Source organism: Solanum stenotomum, chromosome 4 (assembly GCF_019186545.1).
Source record: "Solanum stenotomum isolate F172 chromosome 4, ASM1918654v1, whole genome shotgun sequence".
Classification (NCBI taxonomy): domain Eukaryota; kingdom Viridiplantae; phylum Streptophyta; class Magnoliopsida; order Solanales; family Solanaceae; genus Solanum; species Solanum stenotomum.
In genome coordinates, this window is record NC_064285.1 from 2968869 (window position 1) to 2990462 (window position 21594).

The window sequence follows — 21594 nt, forward strand, 5'->3', positions numbered from 1 at the left end:
GAGTGTTAGTGGTACTTTACCATCTTGTAATATTCGAATATATATGTACATACTTCAACCATTTTTACTTGAACTTTGAACACAAATATTTGAACTTCAACTATGTGTAAGTACATTACTTCATACATATTACATTGAAGCTAGATTAAACAGAAATATTCAAATAAAATATTAGTAAATCTTTTACAAAATTTTAGCGAAATAAAATGACCTAGACTTTATAATTTTTAAAAATCTTACATAATTAACTAGGGATGAGTGAGCTCTTTAATTTTTTTTTCTTGTATTTATACATGAATTGAATATTTTTTTTGTTTTTATTTAATTCTCTCTTCTTCTTTTTTTTTTTGTTTATATTACTCCTCTTTGTCACATTCATACATAATACGGTTGGCAAGAATCAATAATTGACCTATTTTTCTGTGTATCTCGAACGGTGGTTTCTTAAATTTTGTATATTTAAAAATTAGATTTAAGTTATACTACGTTTATAATATATATATATATATATATATATATATATATATATACGTTTATAGTCGGACCCACACTTTGGAGAAGGGGTGCACGTGCACCTACCAACTTTCGAAAAAATCATATGTATATCTATTTTGAAAAATTGGCATAAATTATGATATAGTTAACAGTGCACCTATGAAAAATACAGTCGTGCCCTTATGCTACTGGTACAAGTTAAAGATACCACCCTTAAGACCAGGTTCAAATCCAATTAAAGCCAAATTTAACCATATAATCTTTATATTATCTGAACATAAAATATGAACTCTAAGAAATTATATTATTTCTGATATGGTTAGTAATTTCACATCGATGAGTAGGATGACAATTTATCTCCGTACATGGTTAATAATACTCACTTTTTAAACTAATTTTTTTTAAAAAATTGAGTTAGAGCTAAATTTCATTTATTTTATCATTATTCAACGAACCTTGTATTTTAGAAATTATATAAAACTACTAATTAATTTTTTTTATTGAATGAAAAACTGCTTGACCCTCTAAACAACAGTAACATACTAACATTCTCATTAAACAGAGAGAATATTAAATGGATCTTATGCAACAAATCTTATTTAGGTTAGTAATGATTGTTAAGTAATTATATGGGGTAGTTACTATATGTTGTAGAGAGAATGCTACTTATATAATAACAATGTTATTTGTTCTGATATTTATTATTACTATAGTGAATATTGTTATAAAGAATATATAATATTTTATTACATAACATGAAAAATCAGTTATACAAAATACGTGCTACGAAATATTATTATATGACTGTTATAAAGAGATGTGACATTACTTTGGTTAATAAGACTTGAAAATTCAAAAAGTATATAAATGACAGTCCGCACAAGTGTCAACATGTGCATTTACAGATGATCACAATGATGGGACACAAACAAATGCCATGTGAGGTAGCATCACAATATTGACAGAAAATAAATATTCCCTACTTGTTAATACAACATAGGGATAGTTTGGTTAAGAACAAGTTATTTCAAAATTAATTATTTCAAGATAAATTACTTCATCATGTATATGGAATAACTTATCATATTACTGAAATATAAATGGTGAGATAAATAATCCTAGAATGTTCTAATACCTCCAACTAAATATAAAATAAAATAGTCTTACATTTTATCCGTAAAATTATAATACCTTATAGATCACACTAAATGTGTTACCATAATTTCACAAAAGAACCAAGAAAAAAAAAACATTAGAAAAATATGACAAATGTCCAAATTGAAATGGGTAATTGATGCATTCCCATGTGGCCTAACAAGTTTAAGAGGTGATAGAACGTGAGAATAATTATTTGAGTTTCAGTTTTCTCCAGAGATAATTCAATTTTATAATATATAGTTTTCATTATTATTACTTTTTCACACCTAGTTGCAATGATCACATGTAGGGTGGTTGTATTTAATATAAATAGTACATCTATTTAAGTACTAGCCATTACTTTTCTTGGCTATGTCAATATTGTAGAATTCATCAAAGTTTCAACATAATTTCTTAATTTTCCACTAAGAAATTAAAATGGCCAATAATGTCAATTTAGCATTGGGATTTATAATTGGTTTGTGTACATTTTTCGTAAGTGCAAATGGTTTCTCAGCAGATTCTGGATGGACAAGTGCTCATGCCACATTTTATGGTGGAGCTGATGCTTCTGGCACAATGGGTACGTATCGAGAAATAGATTCAAAATTTAAAAATATTATGTGCACCTCTAGATATATATATGCACTACTTACATTACATGTATGTAAGGGACAACATTTATGAACTTCCTACTAATGGTTCGTTTTGTTAGAAGTGTTTATCGAAAAAGAAATTTTCAAGAGAAGTAATTTGTGTTACGCAAATTTATTTGAAAAGAACACTTCATTTAGTCAATATTGAAGTAGTAATTTGTGCTTTACCATGGTCTCAAAAGTGCTAATGAGTAATGAGGAAAATTTACTTTTTTTTCAATTTCTATCATTCCTCAAACACTTATTTGTTTTCCTAAATATTTGTCTGGACACCAACTTTCAAACGTAAGTACTTTTGACTTATCAAAAGCTTGATCAAACTTCACAACTTTCAAACATAAATATTTTTGACTTCTCAAAAGCTTGATCAAACCTCGCAAACTTTCAAACATAAGCACTTTTGACTTTTCAAAAACTTTGACCAAACATCGCAACTTTTAAACGTAAGCATTTTTGACTTCTCAAAAAGCTTGATCAAACATCACAACTTTCAAACATAAGCACTTTTGACTTCTCAAAAGCTTGATCAAATATCGCAACTTTCAAACATAAGCACTTTTGGCTACTCGAAAGCTTGGACACATACTTAAAATTTGGTCAACCCTATCAACTTTAAAAAGTACACACTTTTGACTATTCAGAAGCTTGACCAAACAGGCGACAAATGATCGAATTTTTTCTTTTTTGGCTTGGAAAAAAACAGGAGGTGCTTGTGGATATGGCAATTTGTATTCAACAGGATATGGTACTAGGACAGCAGCATTGAGCACAGCATTGTTCAATGATGGAGGATCATGTGGTCAATGCTACAAAATCATTTGTGATTACAAAGCAGATCCTCAATGGTGCAAAAAGGGAGTATCTGTTACAATTACATCTACAAATTTTTGTCCACCAAATTACAATCTTCCTAGTAACAATGGAGGATGGTGCAACCCTCCACGTCCACATTTTGATATGGCTCAACCTGCTTGGGAAAAAATTGGCATTTACAAAGGTGGCATTGTTCCTGTTCTCTACAAAAGGTAAGTCATCATTCTTCAATGTTTTTGGCAATTGATACTAAAAATTCGAGTAGGCAATGAGTTGTTGTCTCCTCGTATGGTCTTAGACAATTTTTGACTTAACAAACTAAATTTTGAGACAAAATGAGTCCGAGGTACATTTTTTGGACATGGTTTCAGAGTCAGAGTCAAAGTCATCATTGTACATGGTATTAGAGGTCAGAATCATTACTGTACATGGTATCAGAGTCATAGTCAGAGTCACAGTCATCATTGTTTCTTGATTTCCCAATGTTAATCCTTCATGTTATATTGTCCTTCCTCTAAGGGGTGTTACAATGTCCTATATTGATTGAGTGAATTGTTTTAATCAAGATTCTTGTTCATGTGCTATAATCCAAAACTCAAAAAGTTCAAATTCTTGATCCACTTCTGTCAATATTGGCATCCATGTTATATTTTCCGCCCTTCAAAGGGTGTAGCAATGTCCCTCATTGATTGATTGAGTTGTTGCTAAACTTGTTATCATGATTTCGGACAACTAATACTAAATTTATAAAGGCAATGTTAGAATATTGCACATTGATTAAGTGAATTATTGTTATCTTCTCATATGGTCTTAGACAATACTATGTAATTAATTTCATGAGCTACACTTTGAGATTAAATTAAGCTTGAAGTTTATTTTCATTACATGGTATCAGAGTCAGATACATCCTCCAAGGGTATGTTAGAATGATCTCACGTCCATCGATGAAATAAGTTATTGTCTCCTTATACGATCTCGAGCAATTGATATTTTTTTTTTGTGGAGCAGGGTACCTTGCAAGAAGCATGGTGGAGTTAGGTTCACAATAAATGGAAGAGACTATTTTGAACTAGTATTAGTAAGCAATGTAGCAGGGGCAGGATCTGTTCAATCAGTTCAAATCAAAGGCTCAAACACAAATTGGCTAACAATGTCAAGAAATTGGGGAGCAAGTTGGCAATCCAATGCATATCTTGATGGTCAATCAATATCATTTAAGGTCACTACTAGTGATGGTGTCACAAAAACATTCTTAAATATTGTTCCATCTGGTTGGAAATTTGGCCAAACATATTCAAGCCAAACTCAATTCTGATTATGCAAAAAAAATTGTTCAAAGAATACGGTTTTAATTAGAGGTCTTGAGTTTATAGGGCAGCGGCGTGCTTACATTTTACATAAAGTAGCCCTCCCCAAAAAAATCACTTATTCAGATATATATACCTATATATTTGAGGAATTGAAGATTAATACTGGAGTGGTTTGACTATTGAGGAGTTGTTGGTAAAGTAAGCACATGAACTATAGTCCAAAAAAATAGAAATCAATTATTGGTGTAAGTAGGGGTAGTTCAAAAAATTGTATTTTTTTACTAGATGAAAGGATGAATAAGACAAGTTTGTCTAAGCTACATCAATAATTTTCAATTTGCTCTATATATTTTGTACCTTTGTAATATGACTATTTTCATGTTATATACATCTGTATACAATATATATATATATATATATATATGATCTTGTTTATCATTTTAAGTACAAACATTTTTGCTTTGTAGCAAAAAAGAATTGTTGTTGAAAGAAGTGAAGGTTTTTTTTTTCCTTTTCTACTTTGGGAATTGGTGATGATGAGCTAAAACAGTAAAATTTTCCTGGAATAATACATAAACATACATTCAAACTTGACTTCAACTGTTAAATTAATATAACACTGATCTAATTTCGAATATGTACATCTAGATGCCTTAATTCATTTTCACAGTGTCAGTTGAAACTCCAACTTACAAAATGATCATGAATCTAGACACCTCCAAACTTTATGTATCATGTAACTGTTACATGTCCACGAGACACAATAGAGAAAAGTTGGAGTGTTTAATTGTTAGTTAAAGACCAAGTTGAGGTGTCTAGACGATGTGCACTCTCAAAATTAAAGTTCTTAGTCAACTGAGGCCAAGTTTGAATGTATATTTATGTATTATGCCTTTGATACGCTCCTAAATACATGGTCATGTGATATTAGAATTTTCTTTGAGTATTATATAAGATGATCAATTCATCAATCAATGTATACTTTATTAGTTCAAACCTAACCCAATAACCACCAATGCAACAATAACATTCCTTTTTTGAAGTAAGTGAAAAGGTTGGTCATTTTTTTTGCCTCATAAACTGCATTTTTAGCAACTAGCTAGTCAAACCTAAAAGTGAAGCTTAAATCAAAAGCCACTACATGCATACATAATTTTCCTACCTACTAACAACTTAAATTTCTCAATTATTTTTATATATACTCTCTTGAGTATAATAATAATTAGGCAATTATATTGTTGTTTAGGGTGATCAACCACATTCTCTATCCTAGGGTTGTTAAAAACTTGAGGGTCAACTCTAAGGGCTCGTTTGGTTAACGGATTAATTAGGATATATACTAACTCCGATATAAAATTTAGGATTACATTTATCTTGTGTTTGATAATTGATATCCCATGTATTACTTGAACCCACAATCTTAACTTGGCCTCAGTTGGCATCTACATCCTCCAACTTTGGGTGTATACAAGTAGACACGTAAACTATACGAAGTTAAGCAAGTAGACACATGCGTCCTATGTGAGATAATACACATAGGATGCCATGTAGGACACAAAACTCTCACATAGGATACATGTGTCTACTTGTTCAACTTTTGGAAAGTTTAATTGTCTACTTGTGCACACCAAAGTTGAAGGGAATAGATGTCAGTTGAAACCAAGTTAAGGGGCACATTTATGTATTATGTCTAATTCATGCATTTATTGTTAATTTCTTACATCATAATATCTGCATTATTAATCCTTACATTACTTATCTCCGAACCAAACATCCCCTTAGTCTCTATATGACAACCAAAATTAGTAAACATTAGTATTGGGATATCACTTCAAGCTAAAGAAAACGAATGTGCTTCACAAAGAAGTAAGTTAAATTGCTCCTATTGCATATGGTTTTAGCTGACCAAACTTGCTAACAAACATAACTAATAATTCCAGTAACAACTCTTAGTGTAGTCTTGTGCCCTCTATTACAATCTCTTCCCTTTAAATGCACATTGTATGTGATCCTAATGACTCACAACAAAGTCCAAAAGCATAAACAAACATAGCCTAATTTGGCAAACAGAATTAGTTATGATGGCATTACCAACATGTTTTATAGCTTTACTCTTTGCTTTTGCATTGTTTTCCACTGCAGTGAAGGCACTGAGCTCCGATTACTACGACCAAACATGCCCTAACGCAGAGTCAACGATTACCAAAGTTGTCAAGAAAGCTATGTTGAATGACAAAACAGTTCCAGCCGCGCTTTTAAGGATGCATTTTCATGATTGTTTCGTTAGAGTAAATTTCCACTTCTTTGATCTCTACTTTTTGACTGTAGCTAGTTATATAGTAACTAATTGTATGTGTTTTTTTTATGCATAATGAAAGGGTTGTGATGGCTCTGTGCTGCTGAACTCAACAAGAAACAACAAAGCAGAGAAAGATGGACCTCCTAACATCTCATTGCACGCATTCTATGTCATCGATGTTGTTAAGAAACAAATCGAAGACTTGTGTCCTGGAGTTGTCTCTTGTGCTGATATTGTTGCTCTCGCTGCTCGTGATGCTGTTGCTCTTGTAAGTTCTACTCACTATTGAATAACACAAACATGATATTACCATAAAAAAAAAAATATGCCAAATGTGAAATTGTTATTCTTTTTTGTGCATATTGTGTTAGTCTGGAGGTCCTACTTGGGAAGTGCCAAAAGGTAGAAAAGATGGAACAATCTCTAAAGCCATTGAAACGCGACAATTACCTTCTCCTACGTTCAACATTTCTCAGCTCCAACAAAACTTTGCCCAAAGAGGCCTTTCTTTGGATGATTTGGTTGCACTTTCAGGTAAGCAACTCTCTTGTTCTATTACTGTATTCACAGCTTTCGATACACGTATATCCATAGAAACACAAATGTTGTGTTCAGTGTCATAAAGTAGTAGTGTCTTAACACTATCCTACTGATTTAAACTCATAGATCCTCCTCTCTTCTAACCCGAGGCAGATGCAGCCTTTAGGCATTGATTCTGAACTTGATATTTCAGTACTAAGAATCTTAATGGTTGAACATATCAAATTCAGAAATTTAAAGATATACTCCATCTGTCCCATTACATGTGATGCAATTTGAATGGATACGGAGTTCAAGAAAGGAAAATATAACTTTGGAAATTGTGGCCTAAAAACAAGTCAACTTTGTGTAGCTATAAATTATCTTATTAAGGGAAAAACGAGGGTTTAAAGTTAAACTGTTTCTAAATATAGAAACGAGAGACTCGAGATTTTCTTTGGTAACAAGGTTATTGCTTTTTGTTTCTGCTAACAGGAGGGCACACACTTGGATTCTCTCATTGTTCTTCCTTCCAAAACAGAATCCATAATTTCGACAAACGTCACAATGTTGATCCAACACTACAAGCATCATTTGCTGCCAGTCTACAGAACGTTTGCCCCGCGCACAACAAGGTCAGAAATGCAGGCGCCACAATGGATTCTACAACAACTTTATTCGACAACGCCTACTACAAGCTACTAATGAATGGCAATAGCCTTTTCTCTTCAGATGAATCTCTGCTCACAGATTCAAGCACCAAAAGACTAGTTTCAAAGTATTCTACCTCTCAAGATGACTTCTTTAAAGCATTTGCCAATTCGATGATCAAGATGAGTAGTATTAGTGGTAATGGACAAGAAGTTAGACTGGACTGCAGATTCGTTAGGTGATCGATGACCTTGTTAAAACAACATATTTCTCAGGCTCAGGCCATTTAACTATTGTATTGGTGAACCTTAATTTGTTTCATTTTCTTGATTGGTGATGTACTATATTAATTCGAATGTAGTGTGAGTAAAAATTTGAGCTTAAATGAAGAAGAATTTTGTGGTGTAACAACTTTTGTATGGCAGAACCACAGAAGTATATAAGGCATCCGGTGTTTATATCGAACTATACTAATATGCTATGACTCGGAGATAAATTAGGGGAGAGTATGCATTATGAACTACGATTTGTGATAACAGTATATGTGAAGGCGTATGTTATGTATTCATTAAGTTGGTTTATAACGGCCTCTAGTCGAACAACACTGGAAAATCTATAGAAATGAAAATCAGGTTTAACTGACCATTAACACAATGATAATATTTTTCTTGATGCTCTTTACTTCACAATAATAAAGACTTATTAACAGGTAAAGAATTTAAAACCTGATAACCTCCTTTCTCTCCATTTCCATCTGTTCTTGGACTGGTGCACAGATAACAACACAGAAAATGTGAACAAAAGGCATCGACGATGCCTACCTGAAAAAGCATAGTGAGAGGTGACAATCTAAGAACTTACCTTTTAATTTGAACTATAGTACAAAAAGAACATGGAAGTTGGACTTAAAGTTTCTATTTTACGCGTTAGTTTACTGAAGAAAAAGTAGTTAAAATGACCAAAAATGCCAAAATAAACAACTATCCGTAGGTTATGTGAGAGATTTGCAAGAACAAGTAGCAATCGCGATCCAAGAAAACTAAAATTTCTCTAGTTTTTTCTACACATGATGCAATGCTGCACAAATAATATGGTTTTTCTAAGAATTACTATATCATTGTCCAGCAATACTACGAATACTAATACGTTTATTACAGCTAGAAAATGATGTGACATGATCAAGGGGAAAACCTTAATGTTGAATAACAACCCTTTTTGAAATTTTGCCTAGTGGTTATCAACACAGGGTAAAATTCTCCGTTGTTTTCATCAAATCATATAAATTTACTATGACTAAAGTGATAAATTAAGTTGAGAATGTGTCCTAATTAACTAGTATGAAAACACATGTTATGCATTCATCCGGTTGGTATAAACACGAGATGTGAGTAAGTTTTTTTCGAGAACAGACAATGACAAAGGTAGTTGACCAGAATCCACTATTTATGGCCCTGCAAAATAGGCTCATAAACATGGTCATGTGTTATATTAGTATTTTCTGAATATTAAAACTCTAAAACTATATAATAGTCATCAATCAATCTATACTTTATTCATTCAACCATATCCACTAAAGCAACAATAATATTCCTCTGTTTAAAGTAAGTAAAAGTTAAGTCATTTTGCTTGCCTGATCAGAAACTGCACTTTGTAACTGCTACTCAAACCTAAAAGTGAATCATCTTCCTCCACTTCCATTGACCTGATAACGAGAACTCGTTATTGCATATGGTTTTAGCTGACCAAACTTACTAACAAACATAACCAATAATTTCAGTAACAACTCTTTGTGTAGTTTTGTGTCCGCTATTACAATCTCTTCCCTTTAAATGCACATTGTATGTGATCCTAATGCCTCACAACAAAGTCCTAAATCCAAACTAAGCATAAAGAAACATAGCCTAATTTGGCAAACAGAATTAGTTATGATGACAGTACCAACATGTTGTATTGCTTTACTCTTTGCTTTTGTATTGTTTTGTACTGAAGTTAAGGCACTGAGCTCCGATTACTATGACAAAACATGTCCTAATGCAGAGTCAACAATTACCAAAGTTGTCAAGAATGCTATGTCGAATGATAAAACAGTTCCAGCCGCACTTTTAAGGATGCATTTCCATGATTGTTTCGTTAGAGTAAATTTCTATTCTTTGATCTCTAAACTTTTTTGACTCTAGGTAAGTTATATAGTAACTGAGTGTTATCTATTTTTATGTATAATGAAAGGGTTGTGATGCTTCTGTGCTGCTGAACTCAACAAGAAACAACAAAGCAGAGAAAGATGGACCTCCTAACATCTCATTGCATGCATTCTATGTCATCGATGTTGTTAAGAAACAAATCGAAGATTTGTGTCCTGGAGTTGTCTCTTGTGCTGATATTGTTGCTCTCGCTGCTCGTGATGTTGTTGCTCTTGTAAGTTCTATAAATGAATTACATGATATTAATTACCATGAGAAAAATATTCCTAGCAGCCAAAAAAAGACAATGTTACTTCTCCATTAACATGAAATTAATAATTTTGGACATATTTGTTTTAGTCTGGAGGTCCTACTTGGGAAGTACCAAAAGGTCGAAAAGATGGAAGAGTCTCTAAAGCCACTGAAACGCGACAATTACCTTCTCCAACGTTCAACATGTCTCAACTGCAACAAAACTTTGCCCAAAGAGGACTTTCTTTAGATGATTTGGTTGCACTTTCAGGTAAGCAACTCTCTTCTTTTTTACTCGTATTCACAGCCCTAGATTTGAACTATATATAACGACTCAAGATTTCTTTTGTAACAAAATTGCTATTTGTTTTGTTTCTGATAACAGGAGGACATACTCTTGGATTCTCTCATTGTTCTTCCTTCCAAAACAGAATCCACAAATTCGACAAACGTCACAATGTTGATCCAACATTACAAGCATCATTTGCAGCCAGTCTACAGAACATTTGCCCTGCGCATAACAAGGTCAGAAATGCAGGTGCCACGATGGATTCTACAACAACTTTATTTGACAACGCCTACTACAAGCTACTAATGAATGGCAAGAGCCTTTTCACTTCAGATGAATCTCTACTCACAAAATCAAGGACCAAAAGACTAGTTTCAAAGTATGCTAGCTCTCAAGATGACTTCTTTAAAGCATTCGCCAATTCTATGATCAAGATGAGTAGTATCAGTGGTAATGGACAAGAAGTTAGACTAGACTGCAGATTCGTTAGGTGATGAAGAACTTTAATTTGTTTGATTTTCTTGATTGTTTAAGTCTGTTTATTCTGAGCAAAAGACATATTTATCTTGTTTCCCTTTCTTGATTTAATTGGAATGTAGAGTGAAGTATTTGTTTTTTTTCCATATAATATAACTCTTCTTAGTTCACAGTAAGAAACACTAATAGGTAAAGAAATGACACCAGATAATCTCTTCATCTTCAGACTCCACCTCCGTTCTGTTCTTGGACTAGTTGCACACCAATAACACACAAAATGTGAACAAAAGTCATCGACGAAGCCTCCCTGAAAAAGCATAGTGACAAAAAGTCGATACCAAACAACTTACCTTTAGTTGGAATTATAACAGAAATAGAACATGGTATGACTTTATTCAATCACACTAATACAAAATCCTTTAAGGTATCTAAATGAAAAAAGGATAAGATCTACAGAGTAGAACACAAACACATCGATCAAATACAGATATTAGGACAGTGATCATGAAGGATGGATGAAAAGGCGCAAACTTGTTTTTGCGCGTTTTGTTTCAACATTTGGCGGATGAAATATCCTGAATCTTGATATTCATGTTTCACATGAACCTATTGATATACTTTTTGATCATTTGATCAACAAGGATCCTGTAGCCTCTTTCAGTGGGATGATAACTATCCCAGAACAAATATTTTGTGTCGTCTTCACATGTACTACTCATGTATCTGTTGCATAATATGACTACCTCTATGTTTCCTGTACCACAGCATCCTTTATCTACCACTTCAAATCCTGATAATACAAACGTACCCGAAAATTATATAAACAAAATGAAACACATTTTGCACCTTTGATACAATATATGAGTAACATTTTTCTTTTAACACTTAAATTAGAAGACAAGTAAGGTTTTCTCTTTTATATACTAAAGTGCATCCACATTCCAAAGTCAGAGGTAGTTCCAGGATTTGAACGTTACTAGATTCAAAATTTAAAAGTATGAATTTGAAAAATATTAAAGTTTACCATATTTTTGAGGGTTGAGAATGAGATCAAGCATAGGATCATAGATGTCAATGAAAACCAGCTTGGATTGAGGCAACTTCTTGGATAGTGAACCATTAATGGCAAGTGAAATCTTAGTGTTGGCCAATTGTGCAGCTTGATTGTGTTCCTCCACACATACTCTACCTAAACCTCCACTTAGTGTTCTTTGGAATGGCAAACATCCAATTGGTGGAATCCCAAAAACACCTATTTTTCTTGCTCCCAACTTGTACAATTCCTTCCAAATAAAAAAGATGCATAAATAAATAAAATTAACTATAGTAAATTGATGTGTTGATGACGCTCTGTCTAGTGATATAAATTTGTGTTTCTAAAAAAACGTGATGATGACTCAAGTTGCAAATTATTGATGTGAATTAGTGGAAACGTTGTAAGGGTGAGTTCAAAATTCAACTGTCAAGGCGTCTTTTGGGGTCTTTTTGAATTGAAGTCCAAAGAGAACAAAACCGTGAGGACCAAAAGATTTAAGGTAACCCAAAGGAGTCATGTCAAAACGGACAATACCTTAGTGATGCACTTGGGTTGTTACAAGTGGTATCAGAGTCATCCTTCTCCTAGTATGGTGGTGGGGTAAACCTCAAGGACGACGCCGAGTTCATAAGGAGGGCTAGTGAACTTGAAAGGGGGTTTACTATAAAACTTGTCTTAGGACACATTCTTCTTGGAGAATTCAATTTCACTTAGTTCATGTCACAAAGACAGTTGTTACACCATTCGTATAGGTCACTCCTTATGCGACAAGAAATTTCTCTACTTTGAAATTCAACTAGAATGCTGGTAAGATGTATGATTCTTATCTCATTCATTTGGATTTATGATTTTGACATTATTGAGAGGGGAAAGGTATGGGTTATTTATACTTTTGCCCCTATTCCATGTCCATCATTAATTTATTCTCCTTGTAAGTCATCACAAGCAATTTTTTTGCAGGACATTAGTTTATATTTTTGTATATAATATCTACAAGTAGTAATGTTCGAAGATGACTTCAAGTTATGCCTACTAGACATAAATTTAGTTGCTAAAGAGAAAAAATTAAAAACCAGTTCATTCGAAGACTAAAAATTAAGAACCAATCAATCTAAAGGACAAAACATGCCATTCGATGGCTCAAAGGAGTCATTTTTGAGTTAAAGCCCAAGAGGACAAAACCATAGAGCCCAAATGCCTTGAGATAGCTCAAAGGTACACACTATAGTGTACAATATATTCTAACAGTTGATCCAGAGCCCGTTAAAAAATACGTTTCATAAATTGTAATACATTAGTAAAAAATTAATTATTCATATACATACTTGGATAAAATCTTCAGCTTTTTCCACCATAAAATCAGTATATGAGTCAATATCATATTGTTTCTGTCTTAATCCAATTGTGAAATAAGTGTTGGCAAGGTCATTGCTGCCTGCTACCACTAAGTATAGGCTGTTGTTTACTATCTTGTTGGCTTCTTTTTCTCCAACTAATCCCTTTAGCTTTCCAATATATTCTTCAAAATAATTTAATTGTGTAGATGGTGGTATTACTGACTGAAAAAAATTCATCATAAAAAAATATAATTAGAAAAATGATGAAATTTAAACTTTACTAGATTGAATACTATGATGAGTATATATGATGGTATAAAAGTAATTTACATGTTGGACATGTGTTGAAAAGGTAATCACCTAAATTATTATATACTAAGTATAGATGAGAAAATGAATTTTTAAATTTTGGTGGTAGGTTTGAAATTGTGTCGTAAATATTATTTGAGCAGTTCTGGTCCTTTAAATTTATCAAAGATGAACTTTTGTTGTATTCGTTAAATATTTATCAAATTTTAATTATTGAATTTAATCAGAATTGTGAAAATAGATGATATCTTTAATCTCTTTCAAGAGTCTAGTGCAATATTTGTTGTTTTTTTTTTTTTGTGTTTGATGTAGTTTTTTATGTTGTGGTTTTTGGATATTTTTTTTTAAAAAAACTTGATGTTTCTAGTTTTGGAAAAAAGTATCAATTTTGGTCGTTTGGTAAAGATCAGAGACAAAAAGTAATCATTTTTTATAAACTTAAAAGGATGAAAACTGTTTTGGTGATACTTAAGGGATTATTTTGAACCTATCATTAAACATAAGGGATTATTTTGTCATTTTCTTAAGTATAGACCACTTAAACTTGTTAGATTTTAAATGATTCTATAGTGTGAATATATTTTTGGATGGTATATATGAATAAAACGTAAACATAAAAAAGAATTAATACTTACCACAATAGAAGATGTTTGAGGGTCATATCCACTAGCTCCTGAGGCAAAGCTTACTCCAGTTTTAAGATCTTCGACTTGCAAATTGGGGTCACGATAAGCTGGCATCAACTCTTTAATTCCCAATTCTTCCACTAATATAAATAAATATTAATATTAGAATCAAGTAAAAAATATAATCCCAACTAAAATATGATCATAAAGAAAGTATTTTATGGATACTCACTCAACTTCCATTTTTGTTGCTAATTTCTTTTAATGAAAAAGTTAATTTTATTTAGGTAGAACGAAAGTACTAACTAAACTATTTTTTGTAACGAAAAAGTCATCCATTTTCTCTTGAATTTCACATAAAATCATTGTTTTAGAGTAAGAGATATTTGAATCTCAGTTAGTTGACTATCTAAACTTTTACTTTATTAATGAGCCTTCGATTTCCCACTTTATAATCCCTTCCCTGATTTTTTATCTTTTTGTTTTTTTATCAAAAAAAAATCTTACTAATTAGGTAAAGTTAATGTTGAATAACCTTTTGTTACCAAAAAAAAAATAAAAATTAATAACTTGTTATGATTTTTAGGCAAAGTTCAATAAAAAAAAAATAGTTTAGTGATTTTTGAATCTTCATACTTCAACAAATTTGAGTGATAATGTTATAAGATGTAATAGTTCTAGTGACTTTAATGCAATAAAGTAAAAGTTGAATGACGATAAAATCAACTCAACAATTGAAGTAGACATGAAAAGACGTACCTATCAAGTCAGCGGGCGTTTTGGCATTGGTAAATCTTCCTGTTGCCTTTCCATCAACAAAATCTTTCCCATAAGGTGAGAAATTACACTTCACTATGGTTGTAATATTGTTATTATTTCCTTGATCAACGATGGAATCTCCGAAAGTAAAAACGGCTTTTATAGTCGAGTTTTTGGATAGCAATTGCGTCTTTCCTTCGCATAGTAGATACAAAAACATCACATAATGTAAAGAAAATAGCAATGATGAACAAGAATACAACATTTTTTTTTCACTTTGTGTTCAAAGAAAGAAGAAGAGAAAATTTGGTATTATAAGTCCAAATTGAGCTTTCAAATGGTAGACTTGACTTGAGTACTTAGTAAGGAGGGGCTTATGTTATTTATAGATCTAAAAAAGAATAGTACATTATTAATAATTGAGTTGATTATTGTATGTGCGAATTTAGAATTTGAAGTTTATCAGTTTCTATGACTATATATATAAGTTGATCGAATCTTTGGGCTTGTTATATGCGTGAGATGTTTACATCAGACCAATAGATACATGACATGTGTTTGTATATAGACTTCTAAATTATGATTAATCAATTCATATTTATATATATCACGGGTGACGATATTTGAAGTCGCATCTACCTTGATATATCATGTTGAGTTGTATGATTCATCTCATTTAAAAGTTTAAATTATACGGAGAACACACTTTTATTTATGAACAAAAAGAGTAAGTCGTGTCATTGTCTATGGCGTCGTAGGTGGACATTTTATGAATTTTTCCTAGTGACTATAAGTTAAGAAACGTTTACTCTAAATACAAATTTCGTCTTATATTATTTAGAGATAATAGATCAAAACTCATAAACTATGGCGCTTTTATTAATTTTATATTTAAACTATGTTTAATTTATGTTTTAGTCCTATGAATTATAATTTTCAGGTGCTAAACCCCTTCTAAAATACGTTTTAGTTTACGTTGATTTTTAAATTATGACTTTCAAATGCATCTAAAATTTACTCGATATATTATAAATTAAATCCGGAAAAGGGAATGGATAGAATATTTAAAGAGATGAGTTACTTATAATCTAGAGACTATAGAGTAAACATGGAAAATGTACATGAAATTGGTAAGGTTGGTTGGTCTTGACTTGTGCTTCAAATGAACCAGCACATTGCTCTAGGTTGGTGGACTACCATATCATACTCCATTTTATCTTTTCACTTAAAAAATAAATAAATTCAAGCTTATGATTCATCTTAAAATCAGGATCGAAACGAGGGGCATAAGAGATTCATCTGAATTTTTGATGTAAAAAATTATATTGTATATATAATGTCATAATTATTTTTTAATATATTGGAGTAATAGATATTGAATCACCTTAGCTTAAACTTAACTTTTTTTCGCGTGTAATTTACTTCTTTTTTATATATATTTTGAATTTACTTAGTGCAAAATTTTGATTCCGACACGACTTAAAACCCTAATACATAAATGTAAAACTTGAAATGGAAGTGGTTTGGTGAACGACTTGTAAGGTATTATCAGACGAGTTTGTTTTTAGACCCTTGAGTTTAATTCACACCATTAATGTGTGACATTTGGTTGGTTTTCTTGGAAAAATTGAACTAATTTGGAATAATCCAACCCAACATGGTACGTACATATATAAAAAATACTATATGTTACATATGGTTACCATAAATCGGATCATCCACAAAAGACTAAAAGCAAAGTATATAAACATTAGTTCATCTAAGTTGCTCAGATTGGGGCGTGAGTGTCCAATACAGTCGTGGATCTAGAGGTCGAATTTTTTATGGTCTAAATTTTAAGGTTTAGGGGTATGAATTGAAGTACGGATATGAGTGCGAGGATTCATCTAAAAATAATTCATCAAACATCTAAAATAATAATAATATATCTAAATTATAAGATATTATATAGAAAACTAGGGATATCGAGGAGAAAATATTGAACAAAAGGAGAATCTCATAAGGAGATGTAAGAAAAAAGACTGAATTTTTATATACAAGGTATTCCATTTTCTTCAATATCACCTTAGCTTTTGTTTTGATTATAGAAGTCATTGTATTTGTCTCGATTTCTCTGTCAATTTTGGTCTAAGTACCCAAAGTTAGTTGACCATATATCTGATACGGATCCCACACTCATGTCGTTTCGACACGAGTGCAACACCTAAACTGAAGAGTTCGAGAAATTTAGCAGTTTATAATTCACACGTTGTATAACTTAGTTCCGACAAAAATTATGTCGAGAGAGGCATAAGTATAGTTTCAAAACCCATAAAATTGTCTTAAGTTCTCTGTAGAACTTATGTCAGACAAATTGTGAATTTTCTCTAAGTTTAGTCTTGCGAATTACATACTACATAATTTATATCAGACAAATTGCTAAATTAGGTCATAGTTAAGGATACTCAGATCGATAATTTTTTATTAAATGAGCAACAAAGGCGAAAATTAAAGATCATTCCGAAATAGGGCAAATCAATGCAAGAACTTAGATTGAAATATTCATTGTTGGGTCAAGAGTCACAGTTATGGGCTTGGGCTTGGGGGGGATTGCATGTTTATTTGTTTCAGCCCAAATTCAAATTGGGCTCAGAAGACAATATTGAACTTGAGCTTTGTCTTTAAATTACGGACAAAGTGCAAGAATAGCCAATTTAATACCATTATTTAAGTTTCAGCACTATTCAGAAACTATTTAATATACAGACAATATGTATCTTAATAATTACTTAATGGACAAAAATAGCCCCCCTTTGAGAAAGTCCCAATCGAAATCAAGAGAGCCTTGTATCGGAAAATAAAAATGTTAAAAGGGTTAAAAACATAACTAAATTATCACCCATTTTTTAGTTTCATACTTGAGTTATTTGAGTATCAGTTTCCTATCTAAACTATCATTCAATTGTTAGCGAAACACACATAGATGCTAACTAGACCAAATGTTTGTCTACAAACACTTCTAGGCACATTTGATTGCTAAATCTTTATCTACCGACTCTATTAGCTGACACATTGGTCTCCTTCAAATCCTAAACTCTCTTCTTTCAAGTCGGAGATATAGATGCCATGCATGTTTGAGACAAATGATGGCTATGAAGGTGAAGAAAGAGATGTTGGATGTCACAACGGAGATCATGGCATAACTCGTCTACCATGTGTTTGCACACAACTTGATCTAATCTTGTTATGCCATTTTAATGAGAACAAATTTATTCAAAATAAGAGTAGCAATAATATAACATTATTTTTTCAGTAGCAAGTTACGATCCCACGACTTCCTAACACAAGTTTGGAGCAAAACTTCCAAAATGTTATTTGTGGGGTAAATAATTTGCAAAGTTAAATATGTACTAGTTGACTATTAGACAAGCTTAGAGGTACCAATTCATGTATCTTTTAGACAAGTTCGAAGCCTATTTTGAAATTCTGATTAAATTTGGATCGCAACACAAATTATCAAAAATACAACTCTGTTCTAGTCCACTCATTGGAAGCCCCTCTGCCTATATACACTCTCACGGCTCACTGAATTACCGACAATTCTGTTCCTCTTTTAGCTTATAAGACATTTTTCTGTTGAATTATAGAAACCCTAGAAATAATTTTCGATGATTTTTCGATTTTGAAGATGTCTCGGTGCTTCCAGTATCCACCGCCTGGTTATTCTCCGAATACAGCAAGCAATTATGCCTTGATCGAATCGATTAAGGTAGATTTTTGCTCTATGTATCGGCTGATAGTCAATTTTGAAAACTCAGAATGAAATCTTGTTAATCTGATTCGTACATAGAGCGGATTTAACCTTTGTTGATGTTTGATATTTCAATTGAGGATCTTTGAAATGAAGAATTTTGTAGATTTTTACGGGTATGATTTTCTGTTGAGAATTTGGATTTTTTCTGCTGATGATTTGTTAATACGTAGCATTATAGGACGATTTATGTAGAATTTTGGAATTTTTAAGTGGTTAGGATTTATGATTAGTGTTAATTTGAGCCTAATTTTTATGAGGTTTGGACTAGTAGGTTGTCACGACCCGATTTCTCAAGTCGTGATGGCACCTACTATAACCCACCAGTAGGTAAGCCAACCCGTAACCCGGAACAACAAGTAATGGGCCTNGAGGGTCATTACATAGGTAGTGTTCAACTGTAATGTGCTTCTAACAATTAACATTTGGAAGATACTTTGCTAAAAAATCTAAATGAATAGGATTGTAATTAAATTGATCTTAGAAGAGTGGATGAATTTCGAGATTGATATTAGCAGATCATAACTATTTGGGATTGAGCATAGTTGATTTGATTTGGTGAATGAATAATTGTTGTTTGGGGAATCGAGAGTATCGTAGCTGAGAGAGAGAGAGAGAGGAGTTCTGATTCTCATTTTTGAAACCAAGTTGAGCTGCTTGTATAACTTGTGTTTTTGGTCGACACAAATTTTGGGTGGTCATGGAGGTAGAAATTCTTGATCTCACCACCTAAGTCAATATTTTGTGTTATCAATGATCAAATTTTCTTATATTCTTCATTAACACCACAACGATCAAAAGTTTTTTTTACTTTCTTAAACTCACTGCCAATTCAAAACCAGATAAACAAATTGATGCGGAGAGAGTAATACTTTATTAAAAGAACAGTACTGAAAAGGGTTAGATTTTCAAGTCCGGTTTTCTGTTAACATGAACATGAATTAGATTCTATTCTGATTCTTTATTCTTCAGAGAATTCCCACCCGGATCCTTCGTTAGACCAGAAAGCTCGCAGTAGCCTTTTTTGCCACCTTAAGATAATATTTGTAAGTTATTACCCTTTTGAAAGCAGCAATAACTCGTCGAACCAAAAGCTTTCCCTGATTTGTTTTGCACAAATTATTGTGCTTCCCGTGGTTGGTCATTTAAGGTGTGCACGAAGATGTCATTATCCATTTCTACTTGCTTAACAAGTAAATGCTCTTCTTTAACTGGCGCCTGGGTTGGGTGTGGGAGCCTTTTTGACACGACACTTTGTACTAGAACTAATTATGTCTACTTCTTCGTGTAGTGTTAGGGGCCAGGTTGTGTAAAAAATTAGTTGACTTGAGCATGATTTAATCATTTAGGTGCATGTTGTTGTGAACTTGAGAACTTAACATGTTGGATGCTAAGCCTGAACCCCTCTAATAGGAAGAAGCGACTAATTCTTGGCATATATTTGAGGAACGTAATTGTTCATGCTATACTGGTCATGTATTGTCCCTTTAATATGAACTTGTTGTTCTGGTGCTCTAAAGCTCCAGAGGTACGAGGAAAGAGTCACATTGGAAAGGAAGAAAGAAAAGAGAAGGAAGAAGAAAGAGAGATTCAGAAAGAAGGAAAAAAAGGCGAAGCAAGTATCAACTTCAAGTTGTTTTCGAACTCGTGATTTGATTTCTAGAGGAGATAATAGAGAGTCGAGAACTAAGTCCTTGCAGAAAGATATTGAGGATGAAATTGTTGAGCGGTTGGAGAACAGTAGTCTATCCGAGGAACACGGCAAGCCTGTCTGCTCACAAGATCCAAGCTACTCATCTGACAGCACCCAAAATAACAACAAAAGAAAGAGATCTACCTCATCTTCAAATGGAATACATGACCATGGTGAGTTATATTCTGTTTTCAACATACTAATGTTTGTTTTTTCGAGTGTGTTTGTTGGTGCTTGCCTTCACATTTCCTTGCTTGACAAATAGGTCCTAATGTCCGCATTCGAATGTCCTCACATAATCATGGACAATGTGATATATCTATCAAAGAAGACTGTTTCAAAGAATCTGCTAACTACGAGGTAGAAAGAGCCTCTCCCTTGTCGAAAACCAACCAGCAATTGACCCCTTTCATGTCAGAGGACAAGACAACAACTGTTTCTTGCTCCAAATTGCACGGGAACGATTTAGAACTAGAGTTCAAGAATTTGATTATTAACTGTGTTCCACCAAGTTCCGGTTATGAGTTTGATGATCAAGATTGGCTGTTCCGGAGAAAGCATGAGCAGATGAGAGTGAAGGAAAAAGGCGAAGTTAGCAACGACATGTCTTGTGGAACCTCTGCGTTGTTGCCGCATGCGCAATACCTAGATGATCCTGAACTATATGCATTCCCTTTCACAGTTCCTTTTTGAGTTGCTTGTAGTAAATTAACCAGGGAACTTTTAGCTCTTTCTCTGAAAAGCTTATAGGTGGAATACCTAATTGATTGGTACATGAGTTTACCATTTTACTTCAATAATTAATAGTCTTAAAAATGGATTTAAGGTGGACACAATCTTTAGTATTTTGAATTAATGACCTTTAACCGTCATTAGTATTTCAGATTCAAAACTCAGCAGAGACAAAAAATGGTAGTTGATTTATTCTATTTGTCTTAGCCTTAATGAACAGAGTTATCGAAGTGC

The 21594-nt window shown here is 32.6% G+C and overlaps 5 protein-coding genes across 6 annotated transcripts; 4 read left to right on the forward strand and 1 right to left on the reverse strand.

Annotated features, from left to right (window-relative positions):
• The first annotated feature begins 2011 nt into the window (after positions 1–2011).
• LOC125862739 (expansin-A11-like) lies at positions 2012–4740 on the forward strand. The gene is made up of 3 exons (XM_049542875.1): positions 2012–2215; positions 2992–3313; positions 4110–4740. The coding sequence occupies exons 1-3, from the start codon at positions 2071–2073 to the stop codon at positions 4414–4416; spliced, it is 774 nt and encodes a 257-aa protein (XP_049398832.1). The 5' UTR covers positions 2012–2070; the 3' UTR covers positions 4417–4740.
• Positions 4741–6447: 1707 nt separating this feature from the next.
• Positions 6448–8317, forward strand: LOC125862736 (peroxidase 64-like). Its single transcript, XM_049542870.1, has 4 exons — positions 6448–6699; positions 6790–6978; positions 7082–7244; positions 7725–8317. The coding sequence occupies exons 1-4, from the start codon at positions 6490–6492 to the stop codon at positions 8120–8122; spliced, it is 960 nt and encodes a 319-aa protein (XP_049398827.1). The 5' UTR covers positions 6448–6489; the 3' UTR covers positions 8123–8317.
• Positions 8318–9630: 1313 nt separating this feature from the next.
• Positions 9631–11249, forward strand: LOC125862734 (peroxidase 64-like). Its single transcript, XM_049542869.1, has 4 exons — positions 9631–10015; positions 10107–10295; positions 10421–10583; positions 10698–11249. Exons 1-4 carry the CDS (start codon positions 9710–9712, stop codon positions 11093–11095), a joined length of 1056 nt encoding a protein of 351 aa, XP_049398826.1. The 5' UTR covers positions 9631–9709; the 3' UTR covers positions 11096–11249.
• A 318-nt stretch (positions 11250–11567) lies between these two features.
• LOC125862733 (GDSL esterase/lipase EXL3-like) lies at positions 11568–15496 on the reverse strand. The gene is made up of 5 exons (XM_049542868.1): positions 15146–15496; positions 14396–14526; positions 13440–13673; positions 12103–12361; positions 11568–11868 (listed from the first exon to the last, which is right to left on the reverse strand). Exons 1-5 carry the CDS (start codon positions 15408–15410, stop codon positions 11675–11677), a joined length of 1083 nt encoding a protein of 360 aa, XP_049398825.1. The 5' UTR covers positions 15411–15496; the 3' UTR covers positions 11568–11674.
• A 3210-nt stretch (positions 15497–18706) lies between these two features.
• On the forward strand, positions 18707–21488 carry LOC125862738 (uncharacterized). 2 transcript variants are annotated; one of them, XM_049542872.1, is made up of 3 exons: positions 18707–18893; positions 20456–20801; positions 20894–21488. In XM_049542872.1, the coding sequence occupies exons 1-3, from the start codon at positions 18813–18815 to the stop codon at positions 21319–21321; spliced, it is 855 nt and encodes a 284-aa protein (XP_049398829.1). In that variant the 5' UTR covers positions 18707–18812; the 3' UTR covers positions 21322–21488. The 2 variants fall into 2 exon arrangements, with proteins under 2 accessions (XP_049398829.1, XP_049398831.1); XM_049542874.1 differs by having other exon boundaries at positions 20462–20801.
• The last annotated feature ends 106 nt before the right edge of the window (positions 21489–21594 follow it).